We start from the raw sequence: 21271 nt of genomic DNA on the forward strand, positions 1-21271 counted from the left end.
AATTTTGTTAAACTGAAATAAACAGATTTAATTTTTAAAAAATGTTTTTTTAATCTGTTCTTTGTAACGCAGCGAAGCCAGCGAAGTCTGATCTGAGGCGGTGAGCCGAGGGTCTCCTGTACGCTGGAATTCTGGATGTCCTCCAACTATGGACATGAAAGCCGTCTCGGCGTTTACCTTCAACCTCCGAATGTTTCTTTGGTATAAATTAGTTGTCTGTGTAAATTACATACTTTGCAAGAACATGGTTTCTCTCCCATGTTCGTTTGAATGATCGATTATAAAAACTCGTTTTAACTTGTCGCGCTAGAATAACGTTTTCTTTTCCTTGTGTGCGCCCGCTCGTGGTCCCTTAAATGGCGCGGCGTTGCAAAGTGTTTTTTACATTTTCCACATGGAAAAAGTTTTTCATCTATGTGAATCGGTTCATGTCTTTTTAAACTATTATTATCTTTGAACTCTTTTTTACATACTTCGCAGGAGTATTGCTTTATTTCAGAGTGAACGAGCTGATGTTTGTTCAGGTTATTAAGTTGAGCAAATTCTTTTTTACATATTTCGCATGAATATGGTTTCTCACCTGTGTGGATTCTTTCGTGGACTTTCAAAGAGCTCCACTGTCCGAATTTTTTGTTACACGTTTGGCACACGTGTGGTTTTTCCCCGGTGTGGGTTCTTAGGTGTACCTTCAAGCCGTTGGAATACGAGAACTGCTTGTGGCATATGTTGCATGTGTATGGCCTCTCCCCGGTGTGTGTCCGCTTGTGTATCAGTAACTTGTTCGCTTTTCTGAACTCCTTGTTACATACGTCACACAGGTGAGGCCCGGGTTGCCTTTCTTTTCGGCTCCTTGTCGAAGTGTCGGCGTTATCTTTTGTTTTTCTTTTTTTCTGCTGTCGCTTGGCAGACGCCTTAGCAGCGGATTCGTCATGCACTAGAAAAAAATAAGCCGAATTACTGACTGACTGACGGAATTAAAAGTCCAGTGCACCTTATCAACCGTTCCTTTCGGATCGCGGCTGCGTTTCCATAAGAAATGTACAAGGATGCATAACGAGGGATGTGTGTTTTAAGAACCAATAGAATCACTTCACGCTGAGTTAGGATAGGTAACTGAAGTGATTCTGTTACCTCGCTACTCATCCTCGCACATCTCTGGTGGAAACGCAGCCTCAATTACTTTGGACACGTAGCCAGACGGGAGCTAGATAACATGAAAAAGCGAATTGTGGTGGGCATGGTGGATGGAGGACGGGGTAGTGCATATCCACCGACCTCCTGGGTAGATATTATAAAGAAGGCCTGCCTACACAGGCGACTATTTTTTTGGACGTCCTAAAATCGTGCAGAACGGAGAGTCCTAGTGCACAAAACAACGACCTCATTTGGTGCGACCCTCAGTCATGTCATTTTTATTTATTTTTTATTTTATTCATTCAAAATAGTTGTACAGCATAACAGTATGAAATATACAAAGTCACTGCAAACAAATTAAAAACAAAAACATACAATAAGCACATTCAAACTGTTGAAGGACGTGCATCCATCCTCCCACAGAACCTCAGCAACTCATCTCGCACTTCGCTCCACCTGCCAGCAAATAAATCACACTCGGGCGCTGATGCTAAGAGCGCATTCAGGAGGGGTAAAGGGCGAACTAGTGGGGTCATGAGTAGACCTAGAACTTTTTCTAGTCAAATCGACATATAGACAAAATAAAATATCGACAAATTATATTGATAATTTACCAGTAACAATGTGCTAACCCATATTAAACAATTTTTATAAAGCAAATTTAGTCTGTTGTCTGCGAGCGCTACTACGGATCCAAATACTAAATGAAAAACTTCAACGTCTCGGACTCTAATCTAAATTAATTTATCACCACACCACTCCCAGTCAGTCTCCCTGTATTCTTGAAATAGTGATGAAAAAGTTGCATTATATCCAATGGCAAAGTAAGTGGATGCAATTTTGAGTTCTTTCCTCGTGCTGGCTTGTAAAATGATAATTTAACAGAGGGTGACTTAAGACTATTAAGTTTTATGAATAAGGGGGTCAGACTTTACAATTATACCTCTCGTGCCAAATGCTGGTCCCCCTGTGAGTTCCTTAAACTCTCTTTTGGCTGAAATAGTTGTAGTAATATATTTTTACCAGGGATGTAACGGATGTGATTTTATCGGAACCGAAAGCGGAACCAGATGTTTTAAGTTTAGTTTATCGGAACCAGAAACGGAATCGGAACCAAAAACGGAACCGGAACCAGAATCGGAGCCTGAGACAGTACTGTCAGTAGGTACACATTACCCAACACATATGAATAGGTATTTTTAATTCAATAACACGAATAAAACAAAACAACTACCTAATTAGTGCAGCACGTGGCAAGCGGGGAGATGAGCGAATGACAGGTATGAACCTGTTTGTTTTTGATGTACGCCGCTCCTGTCCCGCCGCCACGCTAAGCTTTAACACCCGATATAATTTCAGATTCAAAAGTAACGGAATCGGATATGTAATATCAAAAAACAATGACGCTCTCCTGCAGCTATTTTTGTCATAGGCGTCTTCCGATATCCGATATCGGAAAGGCGCTTCCGATAAATTCAGCCATGTCGGAGCTCCCCGTCAGCTGTCGGACCGATAATATTTGTTTGTATGCGTATGTGTAGGCATAATGCTTGTGCAAGCATTATTCATTCTCTCAATTTTGAAATCCATTGTCTGTGTCATGGCATGGCAACACCAAACTTCGCACTGCGCAGCCGCGAAAAGAACAAGCGTTCAAATGGACCAATCAAGTTAGTCTTGATTGTCGGTTGTAAAAATGTCGGAATGTAAAAGTTTTCTCAGTGCTTCAAACTAAGATTTATATTAAAAATATTGTGAGAAGTGAACTCATCTTTACCTAAAAAGATTTATAATATAACTATAAGTGTGTGTGCATAAAGATATACGCTGGGCCCGGACGAAACATTTAAATCTGTGCATGAACAATCTAGCGCACATCGCCGTCGTCGCATGTCATCAAAGAGGTATGTGGATTCATTTTTGGTGGTTTGTGTAATGCTAGTACAGTTAAAGATTTAACCTATGGTTTACAGTTAGCAATTATAATATCGAAGGCAAAAATACACAACATAATTTGGTCCATCGAACCGGGTCATTGACCTTTAATTCGCGGTGCGGTCAATGTAAATAAATACGTGTGTTTATTTTGTGTGTTTTCAAAATGGCGAAGAACAAAACAAATTATATTCGGTTTAATATAGAATGCGACTGGTTGCAATCATCTTTTGAGATGATAAAATCCGAGATTAGTTCTAGTATTTTAGCGGCGAGATTACGAAAGTTGGAATCTCATTTCGATAAATTGACTGTGGCGTATGAGGGTTTACTTGAAAGTCTCGAGGTGGAAACCGATGGTGAAAAGATCAAAGAATATAAGCTTTGCTATAAAAATGCTGAGATGCACTATAATAATTTAGATGCGTTGTCCTTGGAAAAAATGAACTTGGAGGTCGCAGCGGCCGTGCCTTCAGCACAACGGCCACGCCTCCCACAAATCCATCTTCAGCAATTTGATGGCGATATATTTGCTTGGTCCGGGTTTATGAGTCTCTACACCTCGTTGGTCAAGTCAAGGACAGATATTTCAAAAACTGAAAAATTGCATTATTTAGTTTCAAACTTATGCAATGAACCGAAGTCATTAGTTCAACATTTGCCTATGACAGATGCTTCGCTAGATGTAGCGCTGGAAATTTTGAAGTCGCGGTATGACAATAAACGGTTGCTCGCGGATAGTCATATTTCGCGTATTTTGAATCTAATGCCTATTAAAAAACAAAGCGCATTACGGGCGCAAATATTGAATCCTTTACTTGAGTCGACACGGGCCCTTAAATCTTTGGGTTTCCCGACAGAGCACTGGAGCTTCATATTACTCCATATAAGTCTTACGAAATTATCTATTGATATTAAATCTCGGTTTGAACAAGTTTATGGAGGCGTGAAGAAGATTCCTGCATTCGAAAACTTGGTTGAATTTCTACAAAATGAATGTCAACTTATTGACACTGCTAATACGTCAGAAATAATCGCACATAAAACGGGAAAAAGCGTAAATATAATTGAACAACGCGTAAACTATGATAATTCGATTCCTAGTTTGCGGTGCGCTTTTTGTTCTGTGTCGGGACACGTTATAACAGATTGTTATAAGTTTAAAAATAGTACGCCCAGTGATCGCAAAAATTGGGTACGAAATAATAATCGCTGTTTTCGTTGTTTTGGAAACCATTCGGCGGCAACGTGTAGTCAATACATTCCTTGTGCACGATGCGGGAATATTGGACATAATTATTTAATTTGTGTGATGGAAATGAGCACACGTGACCCGGTTGAACAATATAATCGGCGTGTTCGAAATGAGCGAACTACAAATGCGGCTATACTAAGTTCTAGCACCACCGCCGCCGCCGCCGCGGACTGCATGCGTACTTGTACTTGTACGTCCGAGCGCTCTGATGCGCCAGTGACATCTATTGACAACACGGAATAGCAATTAATCACGAGTAATGTTTCTTCGAAGCCCGCTTTGCTTGAAGATGTAATTTTACCAACTGTTATCGTTAGTGTATTATCAAAAAATGCAGAATTTATTAAGACTCGAGCTCTTTTAGATTTAGGTTCTCAAACTACAGTAGTGCGGAGAGATTTTGTTGAAACTTTGGGGCTAAAGAAACATTACTCTTTTACCTCGCTATCGGGTGTCGGTGACAAAGGTAGTAATAGTAAGCATATAGTGACTCTTACTTTTCGGTCGGAACGTAAAGAAAACGTTATTTTGTCGGTAAATGCGGTGGTTTTACGGTCGCCAACGGCGTATATTGCTTCTCGGCTCGGTTTATCTAATGAATATCTTTCGGATTTCGGTTTTGAACACATGTCTAGGGTGGACATAATATTCGGTTGTGACATACTCGGTGAAATAATTGAAGGAAATAAAATCATTATACGGAAGGGTGGTCCATATGCTATCGATACAATATTTGATTTGGCGGTTTTCGGTCCATTACGTGGTATTAATCGGGAGATACCACGTAGTGTGGAATGTTTTTCGGGTGTTTCCTTGATTGACACGGTCGAGCGGTTTTGGAAAACGGAAGAACCTCCTAAGGTTTCTATAAAGGATCCTATGGATGTGGATTGTGAGAATTTCTTTACTACTACGGTTACTCGGGGGACTGATGGTAAATATGTTGTTCGTTTACCGTTAATACCTAATCATGCGGAGTTAGGTGACTCAAAACCAAATGCGATTCGTCGGTTTATAGCTTTAGAAAAGCGCATGAAATCACAGCCGATATTTAAAGAAAAATACAAACAATTTATGGAGGAATATCAAGAACTTGGTCATATGAAACTTTCACACTTTGATGTGGACTCTGGTCATCAATATTTCATTTTGCCTCATCATGGAATTTTTAAGAAATCTGGGGACACTGAAAAGATTCGTGTTGTCTTTGATGGAAGTGCAAAAACAACAACTGGTGTTAGTTTAAATGATTGTTTATATTCAGGGGAAAAATTGCAAAATGACATAACTACAATAATTTTAAATTTTCGGTTGCCCTTGATTGTTTTTACTACTGATGTAAAAATGATGTTTCGAATGACGTGTATTCATCCTGAAGATCGAAGATACCAGCTAATTCTTTGGAGACAGAATGAAACTGAGCCTGTTCAATTTTTTGAACTGGCTACTAATACCTACGGGTTGAAGTCGAGTCCTTTTGTATCGATTAGGTGTCTTCACCAGCTGGCTGCGGACGAAAAGGAGCGGTTTCCGAATGCTGCCAGGCTTCTATTAGCTAACACATACGTAGACGATATCAACGGAGGAGCAGACTCCATTCAGGAAGCTGAAATGCTTATGAAGGAGCTAATCGAGATCATGCGAACTGCGGGCTATGAATTGCGAAAATGGGCATCTAATGAACCTCGCTTATTGGCTGGATTTCCCACGGGTCATTGTGAAATTCCTCGTTGTTTTGACAATGATGATAGTACTGGATTTATCAAGGTCTTAGGTATTCAGTGGAATCCATCAACGGACTCGTTTACCTATAGAGTTAATTTACCTGACGAGCAAGCTACGCCTACTAGGCGCAGTATTCTTTCGTCGTTGGCAAAATTATTTGACCCACTCGGATGGATTAGTCCCGTAGTTTTCAGAGTAAAATTATTATTACAGGAGCTAGTAAGTGATGGAGCTAAACGAGTAGACTGGGATTCACCGGCACCTAGCCATATAATCGACAAATGGAATAACATTCTCTCAGACTTACTCAATTTAAAAAAACTAGTTATTCCTCGGTGTTTGAAGTTAAAGAGCGAAGTGTCATACTCTTTGCACGGTTTTTGTGACGGATCGTCTGTCGGTTATGCAGCTGCGGTATACTTGCGATCAGAATCTTGTGACGGAGAAGTTACTGTTCGCCTGGTTATTGCAAAAACAAGAATTTCTCCACTTAAAACCAAATTGACGATACCACAGACGGAATTAAGTGCCGCAACTTTGCTGGCTAAATTATTGTCTCACGTATATTTAGCACTATGTGAGCTCTCACTTACAATAACGGAAATTATCGGTTGGTGTGATAGCACGATAACTTTAGCTTGGCTAAGTATTTCACCCCATAAATTGGATGTATTTCAAGGCAACAGAGTTTCCCAGATAAATGAGCTCAATTTACCAGTTTCTTGGTTTTACATTAACAGTGATTTAAATTGTGCGGATGTTGCATCTCGTGGTTGTACAGCCGCCCAATTACTTAAACTTCCTTTGTGGTGGAGTCCAAAATGGTTAAATCAGCCTCGAGAATATTGGCCTAGTCAAACCAAGCCAGATTTTCCTGAGAACTTGCCAGGTTTACGTTCAAAATTTGTGTCTAACAGTCTAGCTTTAGGTGACTTTGATTTAGTCGATCGGTATAGTTCGTTTGAAAAATTAGTCAACGTAACTGCTCTTTTGTTTCGATTTATGAATAATTGTCGTGGTAATAAAAACATTAACAAAAATGTTTCTGTATCGGAACGTCGTTTCGCCTTGTCTCGTTTGTTCCTGATGATTCAAAAGAAACATTTCTATAATCATATCGAAGATATATGTGCTGGGAAACCTATTCGAGACTCGTTACGAAAACTTAACTTATTTGTCGACGGACAAGGTTTGATTCGAGTTGGCGGACGTCTTTGTCATTCAGAACTCCCTTATTCGGCTCGACATCCCATTTTACTTCCGGGAAAAGAAAAACTCACATTTCTTTTAGTGGAACATTATCATAAGGTATATTGTCACGTAGGTGCTGACACTTTAGCTTCAATTCTAAGTCGGAATTATTGGATATTATCAATGCGATTTGTGACTAAAAATGTGACATTTAAATGCATTCCATGCTTTAAAACTGCGCCTCGACACCAACAGCCATTTATGGCAGACTTACCTGCGGATCGGGTTCGATGTTATCGAGTGTTTGAAGGAGTAGGAACGGATTTTGCAGGTCCAATCCTCATGAAGAGCAGTAGTTTAAGAAATGCCCGCATTCAAAAGTGTTATTTGTGCATTTTTGTTTGTTTGTCAACAAAGGCGGTACATTTGGAAATAGTCTCTCAACTATCAGTCGAAGCATTTGTCGCTGCTTTTACTAGGTTTGTTTCTCGAAGGGGGTTACCTTCATTGATTCGCTCTGATTGTGGTACAAATTACGTCGGGACTAACAAACATTTAAAGGAGTTATTCATATACTTAAATAATCACCACGGCGAGTTAGAACGCGATTTAATCAAAAACCAAATTACATGGCTGTTCAACCCTCCCAGTAGCCCAAATATGGGTGGATTGTTTGAAGCTGCTGTTAAATCGGCTAAAACACATATGTATCGTGTACTCGGTGATCAACGGCTTACGTTCGAATGTTTGACGACATTTTTTACTAAGGTCGAAGCGGTGATGAATTCAAGGCCTTTGTGTCCTCTTAGTTCAGATCCGACAGACTTGGAAGTTTTAACTCCTGGTCATTTCATTATCGGTCAACCACTAGTAGCTCTACCGGAATATCCATTTGAACTAACGAACATAGGGCGTTTGTCACAATTTCAACAAGTTCAAAAACTGACACAACATTTTTGGTCTCGTTTTCGCAATGAATATCTTCATACTCTACAACAGCGTCCTAAATGGACTTTACGTACGAAATCTCCGGAAATTAATGATTTAGTTTTAATAAAGGAAGATAACTATCCACCCTTACAGTGGAAACGTGGCCGCATTATTAGATTATTGCCAGGAAAAGACGGAATCAATCGTGTAGCTGAATTAAGGGTTCAAAACGGTTCTTTACTTCGGCCTGTTTCAAAACTCTGTGTATTGCCTTTGATGGATAGTTGCTAACCAAGACCTAGCTTGGTTCGGGGGGAGAATATGTGCAAGCATTATTCATTCTCTCAATTTTGAAATCCATTGTCTGTGTCATGGCATGGCAACACCAAACTTCGCACTGCGCAGCCGCGAAAAGAACAAGCGTTCAAATGGACCAATCAAGTTAGTCTTGATTGTCGGTTGTAAAAATGTCGGAATGTAAAAGTTTTCTCAGTGCTTCAAACTAAGATTTATATTAAAAATATTGTGAGAAGTGAACTCATCTTTACCTAAAAAGATTTATAATATAACTATAAGTGTGTGTGCATAAAGATATACGCTGGGCCCGGACGAAACATTTAAATCTGTGCATGAACAATCTAGCGCACATCGCCGTCGTCGCATGTCATCAAAGAGGTATGTGGATTCATTTTTGGTGGTTTGTGTAATGCTAGTACAGTTAAAGATTTAACCTATGGTTTACAGTTAGCAATTATAATATCGAAGGCAAAAATACACAACAATGCTTGTTATAGTGTGCGTGATCGCTAAAGACGGCGCCTCCGCGGCCTGACTACGCGGATGTAGGATCCTACATCCGATATCGGATCCGACAATGTGAAAACGCTGTAAAGTTACCTTTGAAGTCCGTGCGCGCCTCCTCCCCTCGCTCTTGTCCGCCCCCCTCTTTCCTCGCCTCTGTGGGGTCAGCGACTCGCTCCACAACAGAGCTCTTCAACCCCTCCACCGTGTCCTTGTCTACCCGCTCAACTTTGATCTGATACACGACGCCCGGCGAAATCTCCTGCGTCAAGTCCTCCTGGTCCGTCGGCTCTTGCTTCACGCGAACTGTGGCCACATCCGATATGGTTTCTCTAGCGTGTGCTGGAATTTTGAAATGAAATGAAATGAAAGCATTTATTTCGGATACAAATAATCCATATTATGTTAGTAGTAACTTATATTAGGTGTGTTTGTAGAAAGTATAATTATAATTACAATTGACATGCACGGACATCCAGTGAGCGAGGATAGGGCTGTCCATCCTCTCAGCGATCACCTTCAGGAGAGTGTTGGTACTGCCCCGCGCCCCGCGCGCGTTCGCCCAGGGACGCCACCCGCTTGCGCAGCACGGCTTGAAAACCGTCAGTTCTCCACGCGGCGAACATTCCTGACGCGCTGCAGCGCCAGGGCAGCCCCAACAACCCCCTGAAGGCGTTATTGTACTGGACGCGCAGAGCACTGTAGGCTTTTTTGGTGTAGTCACTCCACAGGTTGCACGTGTATAGGTCTTGGCAATACGTTTTGAACAGGGTTATTTTCACCTCAGTAGAACAACATGCAAACCTGCGAGAAAGCATGTTACACCTTACCGACAGTGCTCTGCGCTCCCTTTCTATATCAATATCATCTTTTAGAGTGTCAGTAATTCAGTGACCTAAGTATATATATGAACCTAGTAACTGTTCATAATTCATAATTTATTTATTGCATCCATGGTTTACATTTGGTGGTACATACCTATACATAGTGGGTTTCACATGGACCCTGGTAGGGCACAGCAATAGTCTTAAATCTAAAGTATGCTAGGTATTAGTATTAATGTAATCATTATATAAACTTGGTCTTATGACAATGGTTAAGACATTGTAATTTAAAATTATATTGCAACAAATTTATTAATGTCTTGGAGATATTATTAACAATTAAATTTAACATTGAAAATGTAGGGTATATGTATAATATTTGTTTATTTAATAGTTATGTCAAGAATTCTGTTTGAAGAGGAGAACCACTGAGCATTATTGGCGGAATGGGATATGTTTTAGTGCCAGACTTGAACAGTAATACCTCACTCTTTTTTACACGACTGCCCAAAAAAAGGAGTGTATTGTTTTTACATTATATTTTAGTCCGTGGGCCACAGCGTATCTGTCACATATATCAAGCAGAATGCTAAGGCCATTGACTGAGGGGCTCAACAGCACCATGTCGTCTGCGTAGCTTATGTTGTTAACAAAACAACCATCCATTTTACACCAACGAACTTATATAATCATAAAAAAAACTGTAATAGATGTCATATATTAAAGAAAAAGTGACGAAGCGCTCCAGTGGTGAAGGCCGGATTCGAACCGGCGTCTTTAGCTATCGCGGCTAACGCCATGAACCCCTAGGCCACCCCGCCACGGCGGTGCCCGTCCGAATTTCTCTACTATATGCCATCATTGATTTGTTCCCAAACTTGTTTATATAATCATGGTTTAATAAGGCCAATGAAACGAGATAAATAATGTAAACAATGTTTTTTTAATGGCAGGATCCGATAGAGAATGCTGTCGATTCTGAGTAAAATGAGCCCAACAATTAATGTCCAGATTTGAAAGAATAAGGTTTTCAATATTTATTTTAGAAAACGCGCATTTGCCGTGACTTATTTTTCAAGTGTTTTTCCATTAAAAGATACGTCAATATCGCTTACTTTCTTTCTAATGCTAAAAAAATGAACTATAAGCTATGGAGGTATGAAGTTTACAAACTCACATTGGGGCATGAAAGGAGGGCAGGAGTACAACATGTGTGGATTTCGATTATTTTCTTTTATCTCATATACACCGTGTTTTTATTGAATTAACTTCGGGGTATGGTTAAGTACGTTTAAGAAAACATGGCATGTTTATGTATATGCAAATAAAAAAATATTTATTTTTTCATTTTTTTTCTTTCATAAAAGGTAATTAAATGTTGCTTAAAGCGTTGCTGTGGCACGGGCAGTACATTACATTTAACTCAACCAAACAATTGAAAACTGTGACATATCAATGTCATTTCGAACATCGATCGTCCGAGATAGTACTTAAGTTTAGTAGCAAATGTATGAACTCATACTAAACACTAATCAGTATGATGTAAACAAGCCCTAAGGCAAGTATACACGCTCGTAGGGGCCTTATCAGAAATAAATAAAAAAATTGATTATCTCCGAAATGGAGTTAATTAGAATACCAGTGTCTTTGAGAAAGTTACTTGATATAAGCTCAGGAAAACACCCTTGAAATTAACAGAAATAAAAAACATGGTGTACAGAGCGATACTGTCATAGTAAATTTTGTAACCCCAGTAAATTCACTGCCATCTGTCGACACACTTTAAAACTGAAAATGAAGATTTATAAAAATACGATAGAATGTATTTAAATATAGATAAATGATTTTTTTTATTTGCATTAATTATTTTTATGATTTTGACCCATGTTCTGTCACTGATATGCGTTAAAATTGTTAAATAACAAACGAAACCGTCAACGCCATCTATACGACTGTAGGCCAAAACTAGTAGCGCCCTCTGAACGAGAATCAAATTTTCTTGATTTTCGAGGCACGTTTTTTCCTTAGACTGTATCCATCTATTACGGAGTTATATCTATCTTTGATGGTGTATATAGGTAAAGATAAAATATATAAAAAGACTTACCACAGAGTTCATTTACCTGCTTTAGGCTGCTGTAGGGATTCTGATCCCAGGACATGCTCCATGACCGCATGGTTCTGCGGGCTGGTTGGAGTGACATCTGAGCCCTCGCTGTCCGAGCCTGGGGGCTCCTCTTTTATATACACCATCACTCCATCCTCTACGAGCACTCGGTCATAGACAACTGTGACAATGAGGTGCCATTATTTATTTATTAGCAACACAGTAATAGTTTATTATTAAGTACCAACATACGCTAGGATCAACTAACACTAGTTTATTGGACCATTTATTGTCTTGTTTAAAATAATATAAATAAATAAAATAGTAAATGCTTGAGGTGCTGATAGAGGTATTCACTCGATTTTTTAAGTGCATTCAGCGAATTGTTCCACAAACTTCTTCTGTTCACGAGTATGCTCATTACAAGTGAATGCTATCAGCACCTTCAGTTATAGAAAACAGTCTGTACATGAACCTATGCCCAGTACGCCCAAGTAGGTTTTTTTTTAAATCATGAGCATGGATTAGATGATAGCAGTATGTATCTTTATGGTCAGTGATATTATTCTATAAGATCTAGTGGGAGATTTCAAAGATATATTAAAGTAAGTTAGGTCAACTGTACTGTCCACATAGGGCAGATGCATCTCTTCATAGAGTGTTGCGTCGTTTTGAACACACACCGCACACTTCGCACTACGCTGAATTAGTGCCTATGCCACGTTTTGTAGTCCATGGGGAGGGCCTCACTGTCGATCACTTTATTTTCTTCAAATGGCTTCTTCGCTAATTTTAGCAAGGTGGATTATGCCAATGTCGAGATGTAGGACTTTTAACTTGTGAGAAATAAGTGCTCGGTTAAATTTTGATCTTTGTTGAAGGACCACTTACCCTGATCGGGCTTAAGATCAGGCTCCTCCTTGATGCGACGGTCCAGCGACATTTAGCCTTCTATTCTTCACAGCAACAGGGTCGACAAGCTATCGCAAAGCTTAAGCAATTACTTTTTCATTTATATAAATGATACGATTATAAACAAAATATTTTATAGGGCGCTATAGAGTGCTAAATACGACGCAGCCGACTCACGTAGTCACCGCTCGGCAGTGGCAGTCCCTCGTCCCTCTTCTATTCGGGTAGTTCGGGTTGTCATTGTCATTGTCATGTCACTGTCAAGTGTTGAGACGTCACAGATAAGAAATACTCTTGATGCCGACCAGTGTGTGCCGAGTACACATATTGGGCCAACGTAGGCCAATCCAAAGAATATAATACTCACTAGGGCCAATCTAAGGGATGCAGTTATGCGTTAGAGGGAGCAAGCGATATTGCTATCTTATTCCACCGCATGGCCGCGTGTCTTAAGCGAGGTTTAGACTAGCAAGAACTTGCATGCAATTTACGTTACATTGCCGACTACTGAGGTAAACTGCATTCAAAAGTTTGATCAGATACCGCAATGTAATGAAAATTGCATGCAGGTTCTTGCTAGTCTAAACCTCGCTTTAGATTCGCCTACGTCGGACAAAATGTGTTTCGGCGAGAAGTTATTTACAAAATAATCCTTTCTATCGAAAGCCGGTCACACTGAAAACGTCACTATCATCTGATCATCTGTCATATCTGTCAATAGTGTCAATCAATAGCTGAAAGTCAAGTCCAGAGTATAAAATTAATAATGACGTTATTATTGTAAAAAATATCGTTAATTTCATGTATGAAACGTATATTTCATGCTTGTATTGTATCGTATCCGCGACAATCTTCACAATAAAGCAGTAGTGTGAAACTCACAGTCCTCGGGATGGAGATGGTGTGGGTAAAGGCGGAACCCCCGTGGGACGAAGCGGCGGAGCCCGAGGGCTCCCCGGGACACGAAGAGCCGCCAGTCCTGCATGGTGAGCCTCATTACATTGTCACGAGATAATTTATTATATTTTTGTAACTTATATCAAGAAGTAGACTGACAGTATTTTGAAAATTCTTTGATTCAGGTGTATTTACGTAAAAGTATGGTTGAGAAGGTATGGAGTCATGTAAATAAAAGTAATCTGAAATAGATATCATACAATAAAGAAAAAGTGACCAAGTCCACCGATAATCATTCATCACTACATAGTATAAAACAAAGTTGCTTCCTGCTGTCTGTCTGTCCCTATGTATGCTTAGATCTTTAAAACTACGCAACAAAAGAGGAAGGTTTACATCAGCATTGCACCCTTGCGAGGCTGGGGTGGGTCGCTAGTTCATTATAATCCAACATGTCGTATTAAAATGAGAATGCAACTCCTTTTGTATGGGAAGGTAAAATTCGGCAGAGCTTGCCGGGGACTCTTAAATCAGCTATGCACATGAAAATTAAAACTCCCCATTTAACTAACCAATCTGTCATTTTAGTACTGTAAAATCACCCAACTATATGAGCTCCCAATTATAGTCCTCAACTTCAGGCATGACTATTTTTTTTTTTTTTTCAAGATAACATGATCCCATTGTGTTAATATTACATATCATTAAGGCTTAAAAACTATGTTAATACTTAAAAGTTATATTAGACTTAATTAATTTAATTAAGGTTATCATTATTGGATAACAAACTTGATCAGCAATCATCCTTAGAATGCTGTTTGTGCTATCCCTGGTTCTGCGCAGTAATGAGGCCGCTTTGACACATCTTTTCAAAACAATACGTCTTATAATTAACGTGCATTACGAGTAAATAAATAAATTACTATAGAATTCGTGCAATTAAAATCTCAAATCCTGGAAAAGGTATTTGTTTGTGTGATTTGTTTGTTTGCATGGATATTTGTTCCTGGGTCTTGGGTGTTTTCTATGTATTTACATTATATATATCATTGTCGGAGTACCCGCAACAGAAGGCTTCTTGAACTTACTGTGTGGCTTACTCAATTTGTGTAATAATGTCCTATAATATTTATTTAAATTCAAATTCAAATCACTTTATTGCCGAAACATGATAGTACAAAAAATAGCAATACAACAATACAATACAAAAGTTCTAGTTTAAGTATAGTGTTAACTTATTCTAGGTTAAATACTAACTTATTGTCTAATCTAATAGATAATCAAATTCTGCAATACATGTTGGCCGTGGGTACCAAGCTCAGCATGTGCTAGACTGAAGTCCAGCGCTGGTTTTCAGTTTGGCCCCTTTTTTGGAGGTCTGACGAAGTACATGATGATCTTTTCTGAGCCGTTATATGTAAAATGATGAGCATTTATATATAACTAGGTATTGAACTTCTGAAGAACTGTAGTTGTAGTATTGGACTAAATTTGTGTGGTATATATGGTATTACAGTACTTAAATAGATCACTTGATCACTATAAATGTACATTATGACAATTTGCAGATGATATTGCAGCGCCTCTAGCTCTGGAGTCCGGGATCGTGCGGGTAAAGCAGGAGCCTGTATGTGAGGATGGCACCAGCGAGCCCAGTGAGACCAAGGGTGTAGTGCAGCCACATGACGCCGTGGTTAAGGACCATGGTAATCAATAAATAATATACAAAATATATAGTATTCAGTTATAAATTATAATTTATAATTAGTACATATACAGGATATCTTTTGTGTTTGGACAAATCCAAAACGTACGTTTTGTATTACGTATTTTTTTTTCGCTGCCAAACTTCGGTTTTATAGGAAGTGTCCTTTCTGTACGGTAGTACTATTATTTATTATGTGACCATGCCGACCATAGTTCAATCCATGTCCTCAATGTATTATGTAGTCACACTCGTTTGTTCCAGTGCGCGTCAAGGTTGAAGTGGAGTGCGTGAAGCGGGAGCCCGCGGGGGAGGGGGAGGGGGGCGGAAGCGGGACGGCAAGCGAGTGCGAGAAAGAGACCGCGCAGAAGGTGAAACAAGAGCCGCAAGGTAAATATTAAACTTTATTAAGACGACGAATTAATTACAAGAATTCGTAAAAACTAGTGCCTACGCCAATGTATGACATCTATTTCAGTGTATAACCAATTTTTTTTTAAATCTTTTCTTCGTCGTTGTCGTGCGTTACCGCAATAGATCAGTCAGTCTGTAAACGGAGCATTTATAATGATTCAGGGGCATTGCACGAGAATATCGCTTACGTAACACTTGCCTTAAAATATGGCGGCTACCTAAACCAAATCCGAAAAATATTTAGATCAGCACGGTTTCAATCTCTATTATATTTAGTCGCTTTCGGCGAAATGTTAAATAATAGTAAAAAAAAAAAACTTAGTGAGTGAAACCGTACTGATCTAAATATTTTGAAATATGTCTCACGATAGTTTAATTTCAAATCCTAAAACTCGAGAATATACTGCTCATAATTGTTAGCCAAGTCATTAAATATTCCTAAACCCAATACATATCGCTTTCTCAGCATTTTCAGAAGTATAAGAAGAATGGCGTTACGTAAGCGACATACTAGTGGAATGCCCCTTCATACTCCACCATAGACCATACATACATACATACACGTGCTCCTGTACTTTTAATAAGCGCTTACATTTACGATTTGAGCGTGCTTGAATTAAAATGATTAAAACTTTTCACGATGAAGATGGGATGTAGTGTAGTGACACAATATGACATCTCAATATTACTCTTTAAGTATAAGCTTCTATGTGTGAAAAATCTGTAATATCTGTATTATATAAACATTATAAAACAGTCTCGGAAGCTGATGCTTTCGTCCGTGTTTTGTTTAAGAATCTGGACAGCCACAAGGTCAAACGCGCGACTCTCAACCGTCCAATCACGTCGAAGTAAGCCGCGGGCCCAACTCGTGCGAGGTCTGCGGCAAGGAGTTCAAGCAATCCTACAACATCAAGGCTCACATGAAAATACACAGCGGTGACAAACCCTACGCCTGCGATACATGCGACAAACGCTTCATGACGCCGCGCGACCTAAAGACACACGAACGGACGCACACTGGGGAAAAACCCTACATGTGTAGGATCTGTAAAAAAGTGTTCTCACAATTGGGCAATTTAAAGACACACGAGCGGACACACACGGGCGACAAACCACACTCCTGTAAAATATGCAACAAAGAATTCGCGGAAACGAGCAGTTTAAAGAAACACGAGCGTATTCACACTGGTGAAAAACCGTATTCGTGCGAAATATGTAAAAGAGAGTTCCGGTTATCGAGTATGTTAAATAAACATAAAAGAGTTCACATAGAAGAAAAACCATACGCCTGTGGATTTTGTAACAAGCAGTTTGTGCTACAGGGAGATCTACAAATACATGTACGTATACACACGGGTGATAGACCCTACGTGTGTGGAATATGTGAAAAAGAATTTACACGACCGAATACTTTGAAGCGACATGAACGAATTCACACCGGAGAAAAACTGTACTGCTGTGAAGTTTGTAAAAAAGAGTTCACTAGTTCCAGTGATTTAAAAAAGCATCAGCGAATACACACCGGTGAAAAGCCGTACTCATGTGAAATCTGTAAAAAAGAGTTTACGGGCTCGAGCAGTTATCACAGGCATAAATTAGTCCACTCAGGGGAGAAGCCTTATTCATGTGAGATTTGTCATAAGGAGTTCCGGCAATCGAGCAGCTTGAAGGATCATTTACGAATCCATACTGGTGAAAAACCTTACGTGTGTGCTTTATGTGATAAGGACTTTAGGGAAGTGAGCGGTTTAAGAAGGCATGAACGGACTCACACGAGGTAAAAATGGCGGAGAGTGAATAAAATGTACTTTTATCAAAAGACGAAGGTTTGAATGCCCCGTCATTTGTAATTAGCCTGCCTGTAATTGTCTGTTTACGATGATGAGTTCAAAGAGTATATTTTAACTTTTACAAAAAAGTTTCCGGATAAAAAAAAAATACAAAGGCTTCTTATTTTTTGTTTCATTTCATCCCTGTAGCTCAAACGATTTGCTATAAATTGTATGTTTAATTGCATTTCAATGATTTTTTTGTACGTCACATGCTCTGTCTCTTTCTTCGGGGCAAACCTTAATGCCTACTTTTAAGAATAACTACAGATTTTAGAGAATTTTTAATTTAACGGTTTTAATTTTTATTTATCAGTAGCCAACCGCACTGCAAACAAAGTAAAATGGCCTTGTTTAACGGATTAGGTCCTTTCATAAGTCTATGGTCAAAAATGGAGGGTTCAGACCCCGTTTGTACTGTAATCTGAAACATGTCGAGCGTTTTTCGAAATAACTATAGGTATAGGTAAGTAATCCGTTTAAAATAATTTTAATATGTTTCGAGTCTCACGGGAGTTTTATATAAGTTACACAAAAATAAAAGTCGTGTATTATGTACAAAGATTTTTATTTGTAAAAGAAACAATGATTATTACAATTATTATCTATCTTCGACACTGTAACTGATCATTTGTAATCCTTATTGTAACGGTGTAAGGGCTACTTTTGGTCAATTACTTAAACGTATTTCTTTTAATACAGCTGCATAGACAGTGACTCTTCTGCAAAAAAATTCTATGCAGTGGGGAGGCAGTTATCTTTGCAGCTGACCGTACATTAACTTTATTAATTCAGCTCTTTGGACTCCTCGGTTTTTATTATCAGATAATCAAACGCTACAGAGTCGGACCAAACTAACTCTGCGTCAAATCTTTGATAATGGTAGGGGAGCCCAAGAGGGGATTTTTGCAGTTACTCGAGCGTGGCAGATTAAGATATGAGTGATATCTTGCCACTTAACAAGTTAATTAAACATACTACGAACCCAAAAACCGCGCTACTAAATATGTGTGCAAAACGCGAGATTTTAAAGCGTTATTTTATCCCCTCTTGGGCTCCCCTACTATATAAAAAATGAGGTTTATAATGAAACTTCCACATTTCGTTCTGTTGCTGTCGCTTCAGAGTTAGGTTAGACCCGGAGCTCTGCCCTCCTAATGATAAGTGCAGTAACTCGTTCAAACCAGTTTTCGAGAAAAAGCGGTTTGAAAATTAATTTCTTTTTTTTAGCTGTATCTCATAGACTATTTTAGTGACAGACATCAATCATATATCAAAATAATTGTTACTGTCTACAGAAGTTGTATTTATTAATGAAAATATAAAAACGCATTCAAATAGGACAAAAAATACGAAAACGTAGGATTTGACAAAACTATTTCTAACCATAACTGCAGTAAGTAACACTTTTGCTGCACTTATGATTACAGAAAGTACTTACTGCAGTTATCGCTACAGAATAAGTTAATAAAGTATTAGGTTTGCTTAAGTATAAACGCAGTAACTAATAATTTAATTTAACTCGCTCCGATGTTGGGAAAATCATGTTTTTCAAACTACGTTTGTAATATAATCTACGCCGAACTGACTCCCCGCAGTCCCCGCCTCTATTACCGTACCCGCCGCGCCACCCCCCACCACCAAGTTGATCCGCAAAAAATATCCTTTCTCCTAGATAAAAGTGCAGTAACTTCGACATACTGCACATATAATTAAGAATATTACGAAACTTAAAAACTATTTTCTCAGCATAACCGCAGTAAATACCGTTTACTGCAGTAATGACTAAAAGCAATAATATTTAAAAACGTTTCTCACAATTAAAAGTGCAGTATGTATAGTTACTGCCCTTATGAATAGTGTGGTAAATAAAGTTAAAGGTAGTGGTAGTGCAGTAACTATAGTTACTTAGACCAAGTAACTTGGACCAAGCTAACTCAGAGGGCCTACCGCGAACACTGAAGTTCGCAAATTGCGGGCATCTTTCTCTTCTATTAGAATGACAGAGAAAGATGCCCGCAATTTGCGAACTCCGGTGTTCGCGGCTGCATCGCAATAATTTGACAACCACTTCAAAATATATACGCCGGGTCTAACGCGATTAAATTTCATTATTTTACCTTTTTTCCGACGTTTGAACTAGGTTGTACTAATTAATATTATTAATTATTATTGCATTAATTATGCCTATATCCGATCGGACAATTTGAAAACGCTCTAACGGTCATTTACACGTGTAAATAGTGGTATTGCAGCTGCACAAATATAGTTATTTGTTATACAAGGGTGCAAAGTTGTGTTTTACCCGCGAGTGTGGAATTGAAACACGAGCAAGCGAAAGGATTCTATCGTTGAACCACAAGCGAAGCGAGTGGTTCTAAAATAGAATCCTGAGCGTAGCGAGTGTTTTAACACACGAGAAGTAAAATACATTTGCACCCGTGTGTAACACAAAACTTTTCCCCTCACTATAGCGAGGAAAGTGCAACATCCACTTAGATCATCATCACTGGAATCACTCATTTTTTTACGATAATACGATATTATAACAGAAAACTCTGGAAGTTGTGTATTTTTACGTGTTGGTGAGATTTTTTTTGTTGACAATGACATTTCTGACGATGCGTTTTGAATTTGCATCGACTCAACTTGTGCGTTCAGAATTACATTCAGCATCATTAAAAAAAAACAAATGTTTCTTATGGAATTTAAGGTTTATGACTTAAAATCATTAAATATAGCTAAATTTGGTATTTGTTATTAAATTCTCCAACTATTTATTTAATGATATTTAATATCGAACGAACCATTATTATGAGCGTTTTACGTTTTGTTATCTGTCAAAAGCTACTTAAACACGCTCCATCCAAGGTCAAATTACTTTCCCCACTAGTGGATAAAATGCGTTTTTCCCCGCTTGTTTTAAAGGATAAAAGACGGCTTTCCGAGTTAGTGAGGGGAAAAATCATTTATCTATCTATCTATCATCATCATTATCATTGGCCACGACATCTATAGCTAATGATTGTTGCAGGGTCAGGTAACATCAGGTGTTACGGGGAGGTTGATTGCAACGTCTGCGATGACTTAAGAGTCCAATACCAGAGCGGCATCTTCTGCCACAGCAATCACAAACATGACGAGAGTCCAAGGGAGGAGGTCTAGCAGCGCGGAGTCTTTTCTGCCTAAGGTTTTCTAACCAGTCTTCGTCAAGTTCGTCCACACCCGCTTTGAGATCTCGACGCCACTCTGGTCTCATTTCAGCCTGAGACTTCCAATTGTGAGGCTGAATATTGAAGCAGATCAGGTCCCTCTTGCAGCAGTCCTTAAATCTAAGCTTAGGGCGTCCAACTGGCCTCCTGGCGTTACATTGCCGGTACATTGTACATGCGAAAATAATTGTATCGTTAAAATCATTATGCTGATTTCAAATTTGACAATGCGCTCTCATAATTATCATGTTTTAATTAACAAAATAAGGACTTGTCCCAACTGTGGCTGCTATAGCACACATAGGCTCCAGCCGTGCTGCTAATGTGCTATCATGGCAGAAAACAGCAGCCATATTTTAACGGATTATTTAGCAACGTACCAGGTAACTTTTATGGA

The 21271-nt window shown here is 39.0% G+C and overlaps 2 protein-coding genes across 2 annotated transcripts; one reads left to right on the forward strand and one right to left on the reverse strand.

Annotated features, from left to right (window-relative positions):
• Positions 1 to 43: 43 nt before the first annotated feature.
• Positions 44 to 13033, reverse strand: LOC134752091 (zinc finger protein 3-like). Its single transcript, XM_063687652.1, has 4 exons — positions 12794 to 13033; positions 11919 to 12083; positions 9068 to 9313; positions 44 to 934 (listed from the first exon to the last, which is right to left on the reverse strand). The coding sequence occupies exons 1-4, from the start codon at positions 12843 to 12845 to the stop codon at positions 294 to 296; spliced, it is 1104 nt and encodes a 367-aa protein (XP_063543722.1). The 5' UTR covers positions 12846 to 13033; the 3' UTR covers positions 44 to 293.
• Positions 13034 to 13545: 512 nt separating this feature from the next.
• LOC134752302 (zinc finger protein 664-like) lies at positions 13546 to 17747 on the forward strand. Its single transcript, XM_063687966.1, has 4 exons — positions 13546 to 13800; positions 15280 to 15417; positions 15681 to 15806; positions 16626 to 17747. The coding sequence occupies exons 1-4, from the start codon at positions 13707 to 13709 to the stop codon at positions 17612 to 17614; spliced, it is 1347 nt and encodes a 448-aa protein (XP_063544036.1). The 5' UTR covers positions 13546 to 13706; the 3' UTR covers positions 17615 to 17747.
• Positions 17748 to 21271: the final 3524 nt, after the last annotated feature.

The sequence above is a fragment of the Cydia strobilella genome, chromosome 24 (genome assembly GCF_947568885.1).
Source record: "Cydia strobilella chromosome 24, ilCydStro3.1, whole genome shotgun sequence".
Lineage (NCBI taxonomy): Eukaryota > Metazoa > Arthropoda > Insecta > Lepidoptera > Tortricidae > Cydia > Cydia strobilella.